The sequence below is a fragment of the Pinus tabuliformis genome, chromosome 9 (genome assembly GCF_031772625.1).
Source record: "Pinus tabuliformis cultivar Carrire ecotype Pingquan chromosome 9, CPIR1, whole genome shotgun sequence".
Classification (NCBI taxonomy): Eukaryota; Viridiplantae; Streptophyta; class Pinopsida; order Pinales; family Pinaceae; genus Pinus; species Pinus tabuliformis.
Window position 1 is genome coordinate 1637331293 of NC_142307.1, and position 18481 is coordinate 1637349773.

The window sequence follows — 18481 nt, forward strand, 5'->3', positions numbered from 1 at the left end:
GAAACGCGTCGACAAAAGATTGATTATGTGATTTTGCCGAAGATTTTCTAAACAATATTTATACTATGATAGCCTTTCACTTGAAGAAGAGAGCCTAAATAAATATTATATTCAATGTCACTTTGCTATACAAATGAAAACAAAATATGTGTCGTATTTTCGCTGAGCTAAAAAAAACTTATTTAGGAATATTACCACAATTAGTTTAAATTATATAGATAAATTAATTATTTAATTTATAATATTGTATAATATTTAATATATTAAATACAATTATATATATATATATATATATATATATATATATTTGAGTTTATTATAATTAAAACATGATTTGGATAACTCAATATTTAGAAAATCAACCAGTGATTTTTTTTGGGATATATATATTAAATTGGACAATCTAATTCCCGACGATTCACCACGTCACATAACATGTCTCCAAATTTTTCATCAAAAAAATAACATGAAATTTGTTTTTTGGGTGTCGCTTCCTGCCTGGTCAACAGAGAGTCGTAGATATGTTTCTTAGACTAAGCATATTCGACCCAGATTTAATCTGGCTCATTTAAATGTTTTTAATGAAGATTAAAAACATTAATCATCATCATTAAAAAGGTCGACGGCTCTTCCAACCGAGGTTAAAATAGGGAACCCAGATTTAATTTTGCTGATTCAAAATTTTTTATTAAAAAAGTTAACCTCAGCTCTTTCACTCCATCTTGAAATAGGGAGCTTTCACGTCATAAAATTTAGGTAAATATTCAATTAAAAAAATAAGTAATTTATTATTAAAATTGATATTTTTTTGGAAAATATTATTTATTTAATAATATATATATTTAAAAATAAGTAAATTTTTAATTTACAAAACCCAATAATTCTTTTTTAAATATTCAAAAGATAAACAATTAACCAAATTTCAACCAAATTTTTTTGTTTGTTTCGTATATACAAAATAATATTAAAAAAAATAATTTATGTATATATTTCTATATTTGTTTCCATATATGTTCACCTTCAAACCGCTTTCGGTTCATAAAGCGCGGCCAGGGAGGGGGCCATGGAGGCCTGCTTCAACGGCGACACTTTCTCTTTAACGATCTATCCACAGACTTGCGAAAGGGGGAAGACTTAGGTGCGAGATTTTCACCAAAACTAATGTTTCGATTAAGTATGCATTGGTCGCAATATTTTGAAGCACAGTAAATCAATCCACAGATCATGTCTAGAAACAAATTTGAGGATGGCACGATGCATTTTATTGATTTATCGAGTTTGACCTAAACAAATAGGTATATAAACACAACAAATGGTTGATATTTATTTAGGGTTTTTTATTTTTACATATTTTAAAAATTTTATACATGTGCAAAGTGAAATTGTTAAATTTTATCCATTTATATTTTTCTAATATTTTAAAATTTACCATTAAAATAAACCAGCATAAATTTATTCTAAATAAACATCTAATATGAGTTTAAAAAATCCAGATTTTTAGGTGTAACTTTTTTTATGAACTCACATTATTTAAATATTTTGTATAGTTATTTTTTTTTAATTTTTTAATTTTTTATTTTTTTTAAAGCAAAATTTCAAATTTCATGACTCATTCGACTGCCACAACTACACATCACACTAGGTTGTAGAATGAGTCCGTCTACTCAAAAACCATCTACATTTCATTATTCATCCACACAACTGAGATTGCTTGATAAACCAACCTTAGTCACACCCCAAGAGCAAAGAACACCTTTTCTATATAAGGGACATGTTGAATTTTTCCATTAGTATGCTATTCTGATTCTGAAAAGTTGAGTTATTTCCTCTAATTATTAACAATTATGTATTCTGTCAGTTATTGCAAATATTAATCCCAACCACCGCCTTAATCACACTAACAAACACCATGCTTGCCCATTCAACTACTACGCGGTTGCATATTTAAGTGAAGGTGGAAGGACTAAAATCAAAACAGAAGTACAACTTGAACCATTCCACAACACATCATAGAAGTTAAGGTATTTAATGAAGATTGGTAAATTAATATGGGCAAGCATTTACTGTGGGCATATTGCCCACACTCCACAACACCTGAGTATTAATTATTTGCTCTGTCACGTATTAATGTCAAATTTGAGGAGAAAATCATGGAGCGAATTTTGTTGGGGCGTGTGTAAACAACAGTTACTATGTTTTACTGTGTGTTACTCTGCAACCCCTGGTGAACTGTAAATCGTCGTAAACTTTTTTTTACTTGGTGAATGAGTTGCAGTCTCATATGAATGAATTTTCATGAATTAGAATTCAATCCTAAGTTTTATTGTGTTGCTCCAAGCTTTACTCTTTTTTACTTTGCTTTGCCATGAGCCATTTTCCTATGTTTTATTAAGCCTTTGTGTAGTTGTGATATCCTTGCAGCAATTGAACTCTTCATGAAACACCTCTCCTCTGCCTCCGCCTAATTTTTTCTAACATGGTATCAGAGTGCGTTAAATTCTATTAGTGTAAAAACAAGTGTTTTTACTAGCACTTAAAATTGTTTTGAGGGCAGATCGTTTTTTAGCATATTTACAAGTAGGTAGAAAGTTTTTTTTCTCACTTAGAAATGGAAACATCCACTACTACATGTAGGGGGGTTTTAAGACAATATTTGAGTCAATTGTCTTAACTTAAGACAAAATCAAACTTGTGTATTGTCGTAAATATTGTCTCTAAGTGGGTCTCTCAAAATATAATGTCTCAAAAATTTATCTCATAAAGACAATATAGAACACATATTATTATTGTCTCTATAAAGACAATTTGATTTGTCTCTCTAGAGACAATTTCGTTTGTGTCTCTTTAGAGACAATTACATTTTTGTCTTTTTAGAGACAATTCCATAATTCAAACTATTGTCTCTCTAGAGACAATATAAACAATTATTTAAAAAAAAAAAATGTCCATAATTCAAACTATTGTCTCTCTAGAGACAATAAAAAAAATTATATTTAAAAAAATGAATGTCCATAATTCAAACTATTGTCTCTCTAGAGACAATATAAAAAATTATTAAAAAAAAATAAATGTCCATAATTCAAACTATTGTCTCTCTAGAGACAATATAAAAAATTATTTAAAAAAAAATAAATGTTCATAATTCAAACTATTGTCTCTCTAGAGACAATAAAAGAAATTATTTAAAAATAAATAAATCTGCTCAAACTATTGTCTCGGATTTGCTCCTGCCAAAAATTATTTAAAAAAAATAAATTTGCTCAAACTATTCTCTCGGATTTGCTCCTCCCAATCTATCTGTGTATCCATCTCTATCTACCTATCCATCCATCCATCCATTCAACTATATGCATGTCTGGATATACATATGTAAGCCTGGAGATCTATGTTTTATAGTGTGTGCTCTCCTAAATTTTGGTATATGCATGCACATTGCATTTATAGGGTGTGCCTTGGGAAATATGTACCCATTTTGACTTTTTCTCCATCTCATTTGCAAGGAGAAAAGATATATCGAACTGGTTAACATTAAATAACAAGGACTTGACAATTATTGTACAATAAATAAACCATGCTCATCCTGATTCAGGGACCAAATAAATTCCTTGGTCCATTAAATAAGGGAAACATACACCAGAGAAAATTTAGGAAAACAAAAATATTCGATAATACAAAAAATTACAAGCTACACAGGAAGCATCCTCAAAACTGTCAGTGCTCTAGTTGCACCTTTGCGTCTGTTGGGTCTTTCTGAGCTTTTTTCCTACGATAAAATATTGGGTAGTCACGACTGCAATAAGGATAGGACATCAATGTAAGTATAAAAGAGATAGTAATTGTAAAAGTAAAAAAAAACATCCTATTAATTAAAAACAAATACATGATCACACAAATGTTACAAAATACATCCATAATGTAAATTTAAATCATGTTATGAAAATGTAATACTTGAAATATAGCATTCAAAATCCTTGTGCAAAGAACATCTTGGTGCAGAGAGCCTTGGCACCGCTGACATTGTGTCCATAGTTTACCAAAGAGCATTTCTAATTCCCTCACTGACATTGATCAAATATTAGTGTCATGTGATAGAAAATCTAGGTGAGAACAATAAACACAAGGCCTACTTTAAATTCTCCAAATAAAGAGTAATTGTATTAGAATACCAGCTTACCATTTGCAACTGTTTTCTGATACAATTCTGCTTCTCTTCCTTTGCAATGTGAACAAAGTGCCTGATCTTCTTTGCTGCAATGGCAACATGAAATCAAGTAACATCATGAATTTCAATATGAAGCAACCTAACTAGACATTCTTATTATAAGAAAGCTAGGCAGTTACATACAAGGAGAGCAGGCATGGAATCATGCAACCTCATAGATTTTTCCACATAAAAAAGATGAACCCTAGTAGCTTTCTAAAGTGCCAAACTAAAACAATAGTTATTGTCAATTGTGCACTACTATAAGCAAGGAAACCACATGCAGGACACCCTCTACTTGTATTAACTAAATACCTGATAGGTGTTTTACAACCAATACAACTGAATTGTTTCTTGGCAAATTTCATAATTCCACTATTTGAAGGAGTTGATATGGAAACTGCTCGTGTGTGACTACCATGAAGAAGCTCCTTGCTTGCATTCTTCAAAATGGGCTCAAATATTCTCAACAGTGCCTACAGAGCAAAAATAGGGACTAATAAAAAACACTTAGCTGGAAAGAATTACTATCTATCAAGATATATTTGAAACAATAGTGAAATTTTCAAAAAGAGCATAAACTACAAGTGATGATGCTTTGGTCTTTCACCTTGCTCAGTTGATTCTCCAGATAATATTGTGGATCAATAGGGATGTTATTCTCTAGTACGTAAATTGGATCCTTAGATTTATCATATGCCTGTGCCCAAGTAAACACATTAGTCATTATATCCATAATCCCTCTCTAAATTATGCCTCCAAATAAAACATAACAAAATAATTAAAATAACCATTTTTTACTGCAATATTGAGACTTATGCTGAGCACAGAAGGAGTTAATTATTACCTTGGCACCTTTTGCAACCTTTATGATGACATATGGAACACGATCACCCACAGTTGGAGTAGTTGCAGCATCCCTCTGTAAACCAGGGGCAGCTTGGCTTTAAAACACGACATCAATTTAAAAAATCCAACAATGGACTCATTGTCAATAAAAAGAAAAATATTACAAGAGCCTTTAGATGCACTGTGGTAATAAAAAAAGAGAGATAGGATTGAAATGGAACCAGAAGGCATTGCACCATTCATTATACTTGTTCTGAGAAGTTATTTCCAGTATTTACCTTCCGCATGCACTCAGCTAGTTCCACGTGTGCTGCCTTTACTGCATAGTCATCTCTAGTCTTTGTCAGACCCTGACTAAGCAAAGAGATTTTTAGCACAGGAAAACAATGATGCCCTTAAGAATATGTTGATAGCCTTGATAAAGGATATGACCTACAAACATCTGTTTCTGCCGCAGCTAAACAGTAATCAATTTTTCTCAGCATGAGATTAAAAATGCAGATATATTATATATTGTCATATGTTTTGATTCTCTTCAATTGTATAAGAGCCTCCCTTGACACTTCTTCCTCCCATTGCTAGCAGTAAATATTGACTGAATCCCTTCCAAGTACAGAATGTAGGTTGAAATTTTGATGATGTAGGTGATTGCTGTACGGGGGATCTGTTAGATATCACTGAACTAGTGAAACATTGTGTGAAAATATCACCAACCCCCACCCCTGGATTTGTCATCAAATGTTTTCTACAAATCACCAAATCTAAAATTGATTCTCCAAAAGTTAATTTATCCAAGCAGATTGTTTGTGTACTTAAAAGGCACATTGTATCCAAAAAACGTGAAAGAAGAGAAGCATACCTGGCACCAAGTCTAGCAACTTCACCTACATCAATAGTTATAAAGACGTTAGTTCATGATATGTCATTTTATGAAGTCCATGATTGGAAAATTTTGATGTCTAATTGAAATTTGCCACAAAGTCATGAAACCTGTCTAATCTAAGCAAAAACAGAGTAAAAATTGGTAATTTGAACCAGATTTGGTATTGAAATAGATTGTTGAGAATCATTTTAAGTAAACTCACCATAGAATTGAATAAAAGCAAATGGAATAAAAAAGGGGATCACCATCAAAGAAATCCACATAAGGCTCTTCAAGGGCCACCATCCTGAATGCCACGAGTCATGACATTCATGCAACTTCGTAGTTCCAACTGTTGTAAGAAATATAGTGAAATAAAATATCTGAGGTGATGTTAAGGTAAACAGTTCAGACTCCAGAGGCCTATCACTATGGTCCAATACTATTGGGGAAAATAATGCGCTTGACATCGCACGAAGTGCCCGAGACGCATGTGCCACTTATAGTCAAATGGCATCGATACGCGGATATGATTTTATGTAAGTTATGTTGCCATGGTTATGCATTTGAAAATTGCCAAGGCCACTTGCATGTTAAAGCCCCCACAAACAATTTGGTTTGTAACCAATGGGTGGTTAGTTCTGCATGAAAATTCAGACCTTAATACTGATCTGGATTTACCTTCTGTGAAAGACGTGATGCCACTTCAAACTTAAAAAGCTCATGACAAGAAATTAGAATCCGGTATCCAACGTGTTTAAAAGCCAAACAACTTGTAAGGAATATAAATTTTAGAATTGGATACAAAGCAGCCCAGGCTTACTCGAAGCACACCTTCTATACCTAAGCAGTGATGACCTCCTTGACAACCTTTCAAATCTGTAAAAACGAAGATCTCAAATTCATATATATATAACGAAGAAAATGACATACAATGTAAATTAGGTTCATTTTCCAAAGCCAAATGTAATTACATGTATATCAAAAGAATAATAATCTAAATGGATGCAAATAAGTTAAAGAGCTATTTGAAAAATTCACGATTTTATGAGAATTTAAGTAAAGTTAAAAGTTGTAAAATCATGTGAAATGTCCCGAAGTAGGTATATTGTATATACTTCTAACACTTGAAACCAGGAATATGTAATAAGTGACTTGATCGCAATGTAAATCTCCTCTTCCCCCTATCATATTTTCCCCATTTCAAAAGTAGCAAATGGTCAAAAAAAATTTGTCATAAACATGCAGAAGGGTTCAATTTTCTCACCTTAGTTATCACCAAAAGTGACAAATCCATTCTGTTCATTAACAAGTCAGAAATAGTGTTCTTGACATACTGCACTGCACCAGGTATGTCACGATCAATGAGTATTTTGTGAAGGCACTCTGTAACCAAGTTCTTCACCAGCAGGCAATTGTCCCTTCGTACTGTTTCAATGCCTATTGATGTGGAATATTTAAAAGATTGGGAATATTTAATAATTAAGAAGGCATCAAATAAATTATTTTTCTAAGAGCATTTTGAGCCTTCACAAACACTAAGGCCTGTCTTTGAAACAAAAAGATTAGGTTTGTCACCTTTAGTATCCATTTTGTCATAAGCATCTGGCTTTGTCCACAACAACCCAACACATCTTTTCTTGCTGATCAACAAGTATGGGTAGTATATTTTTTCAAATTCTAGTTTAATAGGCTACATAAAAGCATATGTTAAATAACGCACTGATTAGATGCCAAAGATGCACCAAACAGATGCAGATAAGCCACAGAAAAGCATAACTAATCATCTTGTCCTGTGCATATTTACAAAGATCTCATGGAAGTGGAATGTCAAAAGAAGATTAGTTTTAAAAAGAAAGGTGATATTAAAACATTCATCCCTACAAAAACATCATTAACAACTCTATAGGCTTCATGGATATTTAAAATTCTTTACACTGTACCTTTGTAAGTGTACCACTAATATAATCTGAGGCTTCCCTCCATAGCGTCATGGCCTCTTCTATATTTGGTACACCAAACTATATCATAACTGAATCTGTATCTCCATATACAACCTAGATTCAAATATAAAAATATAATATCAAGCTTTACAGTAGAAATCTTGGTTAGGATCGGATCACCCATTATGATTTCAAGAACTTGGACTATCACCAATACAACAAGTGTAGTTCTTGTCATTACTAATCCAGTTCAAAGGTTAAAAATTCCTTTAGTTGCTAAATAATAGCCTACCTCAGCATTTTATTGGTAACCACCAACTATTGTGAACCTTTCTTCAACTAGCCTCTTTGTATGCTCTGTCATTTGACAGCGTGACAGGTGGAAAAAAAATGAGATGATTAATGATATGAAATTTTAAAACAATACGTAAAATCGATATTGTCTGATGGAATAGAGAATGTGTCAAAAGATCAAACTGGACTTGTAATAAAAATATAATAAGAGGACCTAAGCATATCATCTTAGTTTTACAAGTACACATGACTAATTAATGAAATTCAAGAACTTGATCTTATCTATACAAGATTGTCAATTACAGTTCATACCCAAAACATTATGCTAGGAGGAAGAAAAGAATTACATGGATATAATTGATGCCCAAAAATAATCAATTTCAATGGCTAATACATGCATATATAGAATAAGAGAGGACTGCAAGCATCTCTATCTTGTAAGTAAAAGAAGCACCAATAACGATCACGAGATGGAAAATAGTTCATCTCTCTCTATTACTAAGAAGAAAAATGTTATATTTGGCAATAGATGTAGTATATTCTATCCCTTCACCCAACATAAGAATATACGTGATGCATAAATGAACTCTTAGACTACAGGCCTGATTTAATAGTATTGGATTTCTATGTTTCCCAAGTAGATCCAATTGGGTGATATAGGTATGGCCCTAATGAAATGTCCATATGCAAGAGAAAAGCATAGAATAATAACCATGAAATAAGAAACCATGCTTCAATAATGCAATTCCTATTACATAGTCCAAGAAAGGCTTGCCATCTGACAATAGACTACAGCAAAATCTGCCACGTACGGGAGAAACGTCACATGTTGCAAAAGCCAATCAGGTTGCACTAGAAAGCCAGCTCTATAAATTTGGACAAGAGCAATGGCGGCGGCCACGAGGTTCCCTGCCATCAAACATAGGAGTTGTATTCAACCGCTACCAAGCTACAATCCATGCTTCAGAATAACCACTAGCAGCCCAGAATCCACAACTTGAAAAAATCAACACCCTAAATTTCAATCAATGCATTATTTTTGCACCCCTCCACCCAACTTGTAATGATCAGCCAACTGAAAATATCAAATAATTTCAGTTCTAATACCCAATAACATGTCAATTCAGCTCATGGAGCTAAAGGCAAGAAGTTTGGAATCTACATAGCTGATCCTATAATCAACCTCCTCTAACCTAAAAAATAAAGAGATGAACTGTGAATAGGTAATAAAACAAAACCTTGTAAACATTCTGGTGTACAAAAAGTGAACTTTCGATTCTTTAATACATCAATTTGTACATACCCAAGCCTTGTACATCAACATTGGTAGCAGTCATAATAGGGCTCTTTCCAGCGTTAAATTCTGATAAGACCCAATCTCTCTCAGCTTGGCTTTTATCTCCATGAATTGATAGTGCTGGCCATCCATCCATACGAAGTTTCCTAGTAACTTGGTCACAACCTTTTTTAGCTTCCAAAAAGATAAGCAAGTGGCTACCATCCATGATCTCCTCTAAGAGACGTATTAACCTGAAAGAGAAATGTCTAAATTCATGGGTGCATTTGCACAGCTTAAAAGCAAAATGATAGTCAGTATATACTATAAACTGCACCTAGGAAGGATAAACTACACCTTGTATACTTCTCATGTTCAAAAACAATCTCCACAATTTGCTCAATAGCATGGTTTGCCTTGAGTTCTTGTGAGCTAATTATTACCTAGAAAGACATAGAAGTTCATACAGCTTTAGCAGGCATTGGAAAACCTCCAATAATAATAAAGTTGCAAACATAACAGAGACCATCACTTGCCACCCAAGAAAAGCAGAGCTCAGTTTTATTACATGCAGACTTGTAGAAAAGAAACCACCTTGTACGAATTATGCAGAGATTGCTTAGCAAGAAGCTCGACTTCCTTTGGCCAAGTTGCACTCCAGTATAATGTCTGTCGATCTGGCCGAATCTGCATACTAGGGAAGATTCATAATTGGTTACAACAGACACCAAATAGCTCTAATGTCAAATGAGAGAAATAGTGCAGGAAGATAGGTTAATTAAACATTTTCCAGCAGATAAATATGGATTACAGAAAGATCCACAAAAGTTGGTCCATACCCAAGGGAAAAGTTCTAAGTAAATAATAATTCACTGCCATCACCAACAAGGTCCTTTTCATTAAGGCACCGATATAAAGTCCATACATACATGTGCATGTGTGTGCTGTTCAAAGTTACAATTCTCTCGAAACCATGGATGTGAACTTACATTTCTAGACACTACTTGTATTAATGAATTCTACTGTGAATAATCAAAATCAAAATGAGACATTGCTGCTCCCAAAACAAATATTTAAAACCGACAATTAACGTTTCAATACCAACCTTCTTCCTTAGCCAGGAAAGAACAAAATTGAGAACACCAGAGAAAAAATAATAATAATAATAACAACGAAAGAAACAAAATATAACCCAACAAAAAAAAAAATGTCTTTTTATGGTCTTTTATAATGCATTCTTAACTACTGATGAAAACAGATTTGATATCTGAGTCAATAAGTAATCGAAATCAATATTAAAGACACAAAACAGGTCATATTGAAATGTTTATGAGTGCGCAATTTATCCCGTGTAACTAAGCCTATAGTATATATTAAATGGAAACGATACATACTTGAGAAACAATTTTTTTTATCTGTGGTTCAAAACCCATGTCTAGCATACGATCAACTTCATCTAACACAAGATATGTCACTCTTCGCAAGTTTGTATTTTGTGACTCCAACATATCGATTAACCGACCCGAAGTTGCAATGACAATCTCAACCCCTAAATCCAAACAAGGGAAGAATAAAACTAGCAATTCAGAGTGACATCCAAAGGTTTGAGAACATATAAACAGTGAAGGCAATGAAACAATAAAACATAAACGATCGAGATTTGTGAATACATAAAAGGCTTAGAGTGATGCTACAAAGTAACCTACCTTTCAAAAGATCCCGTACTTGTGGACCTTTGGGAGCACCTCCATATATACATGTATTCTTGATTTTTGACGCTGCCCCAAATTTAGTTGCCTCTTGCTAGAACTAGATAGCAAGCTCACGTGTAGGTGCTAACACCAAGACAATAGGCCCATCTCCTGGAGCTGATATATGACAACAAGTGACAACATTTAATATGTAGCCATGTATGGTAGGTATGGAGGAAAAAGACATTTCCCTCCCATCAAGAGATCATACTTAAAAAAAAAAAAATTTACATCACAGTAAAAGGGCCAAGGAGGAGATAAGGCTCTCGACAATTTAAAGCTAAAAGACACAATAACAAACCTAAATAAGGTTGAGCATTAACATGAAGAATAGCAGGTAAAAGATATGCCAGTGTCTTCCCAGAGCCTGTCTCAGCAACACCAATTAAATCCCGCCCTTTCAAAGCCATACGCCATCCTTGAGCTTGAATAGGTGTTGGCTCCGTAAAGCCTGCCTTTACAACCTCTTCAAGAACATACTCTGACAGAAAAATACCTACAATTCAAAAATTAGCATAATTTTTCTTACGTTCCAGAAATGTCTTAAAACGACAATTTTGATAATCAGTAAAATCTGACACCCAAAATAGATATAGAAAGGCCTGAGATTTGACTGTTGCTCAACGATCCTATTTTACACATTTCAAATTTTTAGGTTGGATAGAAATCATAAAATATAGGGCAACCAAGTCCAATTCAAGAAGGCCAAAAGACAAATTTCTAAATTATCCTGCATTCATGTACAATTCAACATAGGATTCAAGGAATCATCAATCATCAATACACAGACATGTTAACATGTGAGGGGTACTTTTAACTAAGATAGCAATAAGATAAAATCCTCCAAATACCAAATACATTTATACATTCAAATCACATGCCTTCAATAATGATTATATGATTTCTTTATATACCTATTTAAACAGTGCACATATGGCCCATTACTTATTAAGCCAACCATATTACATAATTATTTACACATAACATAGGCATTTAACCCCATAAATACTACCCTTTGGAATCATATCATTTACATTTAACCCCTTATATTACCTTGGTTCATATCATAAATACATCCTTAAAAAGCTTTGAAATATGAAAACAATCATAGTGAGAAAGGATCTTAAAAAAATGTTACAAAGAATAGGAAATTGGCACATTAATATCATACAATAAAGTATCTACAGATTTTGCAAAACAGTCCCTTCTCAGGGATGGGCAACAGAGTCTCGCCGGAGAATACAAGGTCAAAGCATAGAAGCACTACAACTACCCTTTTTATCATGTCAACCTTCAATAGCAATCCCTCATAGCAATTCAGGAATGTGGGAATTAGAAGGAAAGTAGTGATGTGCTGCAATTTAAATTCAGCAAAGGCAGACACACAGCCAAGGAATGTTACACGTCCTCTAACTTTGAACTTGTGCTGAGGAAAATCCCTACTTAGAATTCATGGTAGAATTAATCTAGATTACCATCCTATCATTGCCTATTATTTAGAGAGGAAACTGGAGGAAAGTAGAAGAATAATTTAACCTTCCGGCACAAACGCTTAGCTAACAAGGATGGTTGAAAATTTCTCCTCTTGGACAAGAGAGCAAGAGAGTAGTTGGATATCGTGATGTAAAAAATTGATCTCAGAAATAGTCAAACAGGAAAACTTCACACACAAAAAATCCACGTGCAATGAAGTTTGAACAATTTAATCCCATCACAAAGAGAAGCGTGCACAATAAAAGCCAAGACCAAGTCACAACTGAAAAATTTAGGGATGAAGTGCAGATGACGCTTATAATCAAAATTGCTTCAAGCAGTCCAGGTCCCAAAAATACTAACTTCTTGCAAAACCTCTAAAATTAGAGGCTAAATGTATTGCTAGATTAAAGTTACGGGAGGCAACCTTTCTTAGCTTCAATAGCACATCCCCAAGGAAATGTGTTGGGAACCAATTTTCCACCAAGTTTTTGGTATGGGAGTGTAGGAGCAGAGAGACACATATGGAGGGGCATGCAAACTATTCTCAAGGAAATTTGAGGGGACTGTGACATAGAAGTTCCTAGCATAGGGTCTCATTTCTAAAAATATAAAAAAAAAAAAATAATAATAATGATAAAACCCTAACAATAACAATAGATCTCATGCAAATTCATCATTGAGCAATCCAATGAAAACACCCAATACTGAAAACCCACAATCTTGAAAACTGTTAAGGGCACTAAATTGATATGAAATTCTACTTTCTTCAAGTCCAATGAGGTTGGAACCACTGTCAAATATCTTAAAGTCCAATGAGGTTGGAACCACTGTCAAATATCCTAAAACAATGAGTGGTAATAATTAAAAATTTAAATAAAAAAAAGTTAGATATAAGATAATGTAATGTTATAATGTCAAGTAAAAAAGATAAAAGAGATAAGGGAGAGAATGTGTATAATTACCGAAGTCACAAATTTCTCAAGACTCTAAACCCTTTCTCTATTCTGTCTTAAAAAGTTGTTAGACAAAATCTTTGTTGTTAGACAAAATATTTGGGGAATTCTTAAAAAATTGTTAGACATAAAATAATTTCTTTGGGGAATGGGTGTTAGTTTTTCACCCAGGAATTCCTTTTTTGGTGGTGGGGGAATGGCTGGAAAATAAATTATGATGAAGAGACAAATATTAATAATACCTGGAAAACTTGCGTCATGAAAAATTTTGACGGGCTTGGGAACGTCCCGACCATCGACTGTAATTTCATGTCTCTTGCAATATTCGCTGACCTCGTCTTTAGTCATAGAGGTGATTTCCTCTACCTCCTCATAGAAATTATTCTTAAAGGATGTCAGGTTGTTAAAATCCTGCTTCGACAGTGAAATTAAGGGACAAATAATATACATGTCGCAGCAGGTTGAGATTTATGGGACAGAAACCTTGCACACAGAGGTAATATATTAAATTAATGCATGCATGTTGTCGGGAATATCTTAAATTAATGCACGCACATTGTGGTGATTTGCATGAGAGATTCAATGCATATCATATTAATCGAAATTGAGGAACAAAAAAATTATGCATTATATTGAATTCTTTTTAATTATGTGCATTAGGTAGTGCATGTAGTATTACTTGCATGTTTAGAACTAAATCCATGAAGCATCTATGTATTTCCATTTAACACTCACAATCCGGTGCATGAAAAAAAGTAGGTGTATTTACTTGTGCACGTCTTAAATCAAATGCATGACAAGACTTATGCAATTCATTTGGATATTTTAATCCAGTGAAATAATATAGTACGATTTGTCGTGAATTAAGAGGGTAAATTAACAAATTGGCATACGAAATTAACAAAGGTGAATACTTTGCCTTCACGAATTTAATTTATATAGTTAAATGCATGCAGACAGTGGAAATTTTACAGTAAAGTTAAGTAAATCAATAGACGTATGACATACAATCTTGCAAGAAGACAGAAGCTGGAACTGTGCATTTACGTTGTGCTAATACTTTTCATGCCTTCAGACCACGTAGATTAACTATAGAAAATTTAATGAATGACAACTGATTTCTAGGATAAGATCATATATACTATGCTGAAGCAAACATTTTAGCAGACTTCAAATATTAAACGAAGGTCAATCATTAAGGAGGTCTACAAGAACTACTCCATAAAGGGTATACAAAATAGGTATAAATGCAAAATACTAAACCAGAAAAATCCGCTTGAGTAGTACAACAAAGTGTCAATATGATTAACTAAAAATGTATGTATACATATATACTTCGATAAACACTCATGTATAGAACTAGATACATCAAGATAACCATTCAGGGTTTCAATAATAGAACCATAAAACATTTTAAGAATAGAGCTCTGCAACACATATGAATACCAATAGACCCAAAATAGGGGATAACTTAAGAATTTGCCCGTTAACATATGGACGCTAAATCGTGAGCCTACAACTTGGCTTTCCAAAACACAAAACTCTATGAGATGTCCAAATAGAGTCTTATAAACTATGTGCATAGTTAAATAAGCATGAACATAACAATTACCTCATCTTGCTTAGGTTGATACCCCCAAACGAAGTCCAACATAGACTAAATAGAAAAGATAAGTATTTGAATCAAACATTGGAGGGTACCCTGAGGTATTCCTTAGAAAATTTATACAGTCACAGTGATAACAACCCTCATGACCACCATACTGTAAGGCCTTCCATATAGGGAAAAACTTAGTAGAACAATAACGGAGAAATTGTAATGTCGAGAATCAAACTCCATGGAGTGAAGGAGGTCGAAACCAGTGAGGAACCAACCTGGAAGCATACAAGCGACAATTAGTGCAGAGCGAGCCAGTTGTGACAGATATCTTCCGGTCCAAACTCTGGTATAAAGCATACCTGTGAGGACCAAACAAACACGTATCAATTAACTATGGACTTATTCAAGTAAGAAATTTCGAGTAAACTAGACTATGGCATGCAACTAATAAATCCCAAAACCCTTACCTGGATAAACTTGCTGAGGTTTGTTGCTGACGACCCACCTGGATTCAAGGAAAGAATTCACTAGTTAGATTCGAAGAAAATAAGGGAAATAGACTAAAACAATCTTAAACCAGGAGAAGCTTAGCCAATAAACTAACTTGGGTGTTGGAAGCGAAAATCTTAAGCATAGTGCAGTCGTTGGGCAAAATGATGCCCTGGGTCACTACAACACCTGTACAAGAAATAAGACGAACTAAAATTTAATCCCGAGAGTGAAAGATACGAGATTTCAGGGGAAAATTGAGTAAAAAAGATAATTTCCAAAAAATTACCTAAAACCAGGTTAAGTGAATGCATAGTCGAACACCAATCCTTCATTGTCCCCATGTCGTCGCTCAGAGTTCTCTCATAAGTGGTGGGAAATGGTAATGAACCCGTGACTATCAAAGACCGCGGTGAACCAGGGCAATGGCTGAGCAATGGAGTAGGAAACAAATTTCGAAATGGTGAAATTTACCTCGAACCAGACCCTGGAAAGGGACAGGTTTATGAATGTGCGTTTGGAAATGTGAAGGAACAATAACTCTGTCGAAATTGGAAGAGGGTGAGGAAAATGGGCAGAAAAGAGAACTTAGGAGGTTAGGAATAGGATAGGGTTAGCCCTAATACATTAGAGTTGTTGGTATGGAGCCAAGGATACACAACCATTGATTTACCCTCGAAACCGTAACCATGAAGATTCGTGCCATCACATACCTCCTCACATGGGATTGGGTGACAAGTAGGTGGATTATTGGGTCTGTGCTATCCATTGCACAACTATCAAGTATAGGGAGTGCCAGAGGAAGCAATTAGGTTGCCACCTCACATGAAACCGTAAACAAATTAAGTTCATCACCCTCCATGTGTACAATGGTGTGCAGACCTTGTCATACGACATTAAATGGCCAAGTATACAACTAGTAGATTAAATCACGAGTCAAGTTGGTGAAAATAATTATAATAATATTGAGGTATGTAATATATGGATTAAGTAGGTGAGTTGAGTTTCATGAAAATAATACAAATATGATTTATAATGGTATGTTGAAAAAAAAGGGACACATATGGAGTAGAAATATTGATTTTTAGTACATTAGTCGATGCATTATTATTAGTTAGACCAAAAAAAAAAAACTCAGATGCTGGAGAGTGATGTCAAGGTTTGTTACAAAAGTATAGTGTTTGTAAAGTTGATTGCTACCAAATTAAGTGGATATTGTGTTAAATAATTGGAGAATATAGAAATATGCTATTATAATAATAGATGACATTAAAAATATTGTTATATTTTAATTTTAAAATTTTATGGTGCAATAAAGAGTTGGAAAATAAAAGTTAAGATAATATTCAAGAAGGTAGTTAATTCTCAATTCTAACTAGTACAAACAAGAAAATCAACATTTATAAAACATTTATGAACTTTTATAAGCTCCACAATGAAGTTGGGCATTGAACTATTCCCAAAATATATTGTGATGCTAGAATTTATTATATTTGTCACACTAAGAGGGTTGAAGATGAAAGTAACTTTCTAAAAATATAGTGTGATGCTATAATTTATCATCTATGTGACACTAAGAGGTTTGAAGATGAAAGGCACTTGTGACGCTAGAATTTATCATCTTTGTGACACTAAGAAGGCTGAAGATGAAAGTCACTTTCTCAAAATATAGTGTGATGCTAGAATTTATCATCTCTATGACACTAAGAGGGTTGAAGATGAAACGAACTTTTTCCTAGAGTGACATGACTACACCCAAATTAGAACTCGATTTCAAAATATTTGTTACAACACTAACCTTCTAAGCTCCTAATTCATCAAAACTATGGTAATCTTGGAATGCTTTTCCTAATGAATTTTGAACAAGAAATAATATTCTAAAATAATCTAGGTTAGCTCTTTTCTTTTTAAGGTCACATAGATAAATTATGATCTTAATGGATGTTAATCATAATCATCATCATAACAAGAGTATAATTTACTTCTTGAAGAAGTTCATTAATTCGAAATTACAAGTGACATGGGATGAAATCAATAAGAAGATAATAATGTAACATATCAAGAATGATTCGATAGATATTGATGGGCTGAAAGATAAGTAAAAAATAGTTCTAACTAAAGTAACCCATTAAGGGTTGGCACTACAAAACAAATTATATCTCACAAGAAATAAGACAAGGAAATTATGCAACTTGAAGGGATCAACCCTATGGCACGATGTTGACATGATTTCAGGTACATAATGCACTATGGTGAGAAAGCTATCACTATATACAGAGCTACCAACCATTTCCTCTCCTACTTTTTATACTTATACATTTTACTTGCCTCCTCTTTCATTGAACCATTTTCCTGGAGATGGAGCCTCCTTTGGATTCAAAATGCCAATAGTTTCAAAGATCATTATGGAAATTCTAAGCTCTTTATCTGCAAAACCACACCACATAGACCTAAAATATACTAACCTATCACTATATATATATATATATATATAAGTTTAAATCACTTACCTCAAAGGTATATAAAGAATTGGTGCATAAAAAGTGCCAAAGATATGTCTTTTAATCCCATTTTGGTCATCAACAACAACTAATACAGATGTTAGATATTAATATGAATCTTTTTTAATAATTTAAATGAAAAAAATAGTAGTCATAAAGGTGTTTGGGTGTCACAAGGTTGAAAAATGGTGGTATAAGGCCAAAAAAAGGCTTCAACTTTGATACTCTTCTTTCATGGTGCCAAAATGGCCATCTTAGAGAATCGACCGATGTCCAAAAACACACA

General features: G+C 33.5%; 1 protein-coding gene across 1 annotated transcript; it reads right to left on the bottom strand.

The window, feature by feature from the left end:
• Positions 1-4157: 4157 nt before the first annotated feature.
• Positions 4158-14055, bottom strand: LOC149155121 (DEAD-box ATP-dependent RNA helicase 20-like). Its single transcript, XM_089444322.1, is given in 13 exon segments — positions 4158-4248; positions 4517-4677; positions 4812-4901; positions 5049-5123; positions 5329-5400; positions 7180-7287; positions 9439-9679; positions 9783-9868; positions 10020-10112; positions 10820-10974; positions 11132-11293; positions 11478-11657; positions 13848-14055. Coding segments are annotated over 13 exon segments (1722 nt in total).
• Between the last annotated feature and the right edge of the window lie 4426 nt (positions 14056-18481).